We start from the raw sequence: 2,324 nt of genomic DNA, 5'->3' as shown, positions 1-2,324 counted from the left end.
CACCAGCATTGAGGCGGCACCCAGCGTTGAGTCCGGCGCTCGCTTTCAATCTGCATTGGCGTTAAACTCGCACCGGTATTGAGACCAGCACCAACGTTGAGACCGGCACCAGCATTGAGACCGGCACCAGCATTGAGACCTGCACCAACCTTGAGACCGGCACCAGCATTGAGTCCGGCACCAGCGTTGAGTCCGGCACCAGCGTTGAGTCCGGCGTTCGCTTTCAATCCTGCATTGGCGTTAAGACCCACACCAGCGCTGAGGCCAGCACCAACGTTGAGACCGGCACCAGCATTAAGTCCAGCACCAGCGTTGAGTCCGGCGTTCGCTTTCAAACCTGCATTGGCGTCAAGACCCGCTCCGGTATTGAGACCAGCACCAGCCTGAAGTCCAGCATTCGCCTTGAGGCCTGCGTTCGCGTTGATGCCGGCACGAGCATCGAGACCGGTGCCGGCGTTGGCATTGCCGTAACCAAGTGCACCGAGACCAGCATTTGCGTTGAGATCCACGCCCGTAGCGCCGTAGCCACCAGCACCAGCCTTGAGACCGCCAAGTGCCTTTAGAAAAGACAGTCCGCCATATCCACTTATCCCCGCGGACGCGCCTTCATATCCGTTTGTGCCGACACTAGCACCTCCGTAGCCACCGTCAGTGTTGTGGCTCTTCGGCAATAGCCAGCCAAACGTCTCCGCCACCTCCGTCGTCGCATCCACTGTACCACCAGAGAACGCCACAGCTGCCGCACACAATGCATAGATCGTCTTGCTGATCATCATCTTGGTCGTAATTGGAGTAGCTTGCTTGAGCTGGAGTGACTTGTTGGAGGCAGTCGAAATTGAAGAGTGAGCTCTAAGGCAGTCCACTGCGAGCAGCCCCAGCGCTCAGACTAGATGGCTGGTAACTCGAACGGAATAATATGTCCTGCCCGCACGACGTGTAGTCTAAAGCAGAGGGAATAGCCACTACCATTCGTATGCCACATGATTATCAGGTATTTGTAAGCTACATCGATCTATTTATCAGGTTCAGTGCTAGTATTATTAAAGTGTCATTCTCGGATAAGATCTGCGCAAACACGCAGGCAGAGAGACGCATCACAAAAACAGCGAGACCGGATGGTGGCAAAACGGTGAAGCGGTATGGAATTACAAGGGACATTACCGATGACGAGAATTCCCGCGGGAATTACAGTTTTGATGCATCGAGCGTGTCGTTTGGTTGTAGCAAACTACGGGTCAAATATGAATAACTAACGGGCGGGTGGATCGAGATCCACGCCGGCAGGGTCATAAAATGCTGTTATTTTAGTGGTAAGTGAATCCCATGCTCCTACTTTTAATCACCAGCGCAGGTTCGACCTTTCAATAGCTGGAGCGAGCGTGACGTTCATCATCTAACTTTTTTGACTTCTAGCCGTCTTAACAGTCGGAAATCCAAGGTCATCATTATCCATCGACTTGCAGTATGGTCGTTAGTGTTTACCAGATAGCTATTCTAGAGAGCACTATAAGCTCTCTCTAGAAGCAGAAAGCATTCCATGCATTTTACCAGGTCAGATCAACACACATGGCGCATTTCCTTTTCTAAACTCTTCAACATCACGCTCTCAGTGAGTCACCGATGGAGTAATCCTTGTGTCGGTTTGACGATTTCCATTACTCCAACAGGTACGGTGTGGCTTTTTGGTAAGTTTCGTACGCCTTTTTTATTATTATGGAATGCTACACAAACAATTTATCCGAAACTGGTAAATGAGGGCAGCTTTAATAGGGCTGAAGCTGGGGGCTGGGATATCATCGGGTTTTTAAAAGCGTCACCGAATACGCTATGCCGAACCATTCCGTTCATGTGATACCATATATATGGTATGAAGAATTTTTTTTAAGGACCTAGAAGCCTTTACTTCGTATAATTACGGAACAAACATAAAAGCTTCAAGTGCTGAAGATTTAAAAATACACACTACTTAAGATCAGATGCGCTATCACGTGGTCCCTCCACCGTTCGAGCGGCTTCGTTTTCTTACGACGGACTTCTTAACGTTCATCAAGTACTGCTTGAGCCCTTTATCACAATCCGCGTTCACATCGGACGGTGTTAGCTCATCTTCATCAGGCCCAAGTCACTCATATCTAAGGTCTCATAACTACTTGCAGCAAGGGCCGGTGTTTGCTGATGCAAATTTGGTCTCAGACGAAACGGTGTATTGCGTTCTTTGTCGAGAAATTTCCATAATCCAGTACTAGTGCACTATTCTTTAGAATATGTTACTATCAAATATACTGTTTCCAGTACATTTTAAGTTCGTGTTTTATTTTTAGAAT

At 48.7% G+C, this 2,324-nt stretch overlaps 1 protein-coding gene across 1 annotated transcript in view; it reads right to left on the bottom strand.

Annotated features, from left to right (window-relative positions):
• PITG_20582 (uncharacterized protein) overlaps positions 1–830 on the bottom strand; it is a gene marked incomplete at both ends in the record, with an annotated part of 2,035 nt that extends 1,205 nt beyond the window's left edge. The window contains one exon of the mRNA XM_002895397.1: positions 74–830. Within this exon, the coding sequence (XP_002895443.1) occupies positions 74–776 (703 nt within the window). The remainder of the gene's footprint in view (positions 1–73) is intronic.
• Positions 831–2,324: the final 1,494 nt, after the last annotated feature.

The sequence above is a fragment of the Phytophthora infestans genome, genomic scaffold (assembly GCF_000142945.1).
Source record: "Phytophthora infestans T30-4 supercont1.181 genomic scaffold, whole genome shotgun sequence".
NCBI classification, from domain to species: domain Eukaryota; phylum Oomycota; class Peronosporomycetes; order Peronosporales; family Peronosporaceae; genus Phytophthora; species Phytophthora infestans.
This window is presented reverse-complemented; position numbering and strand designations above follow the sequence as displayed.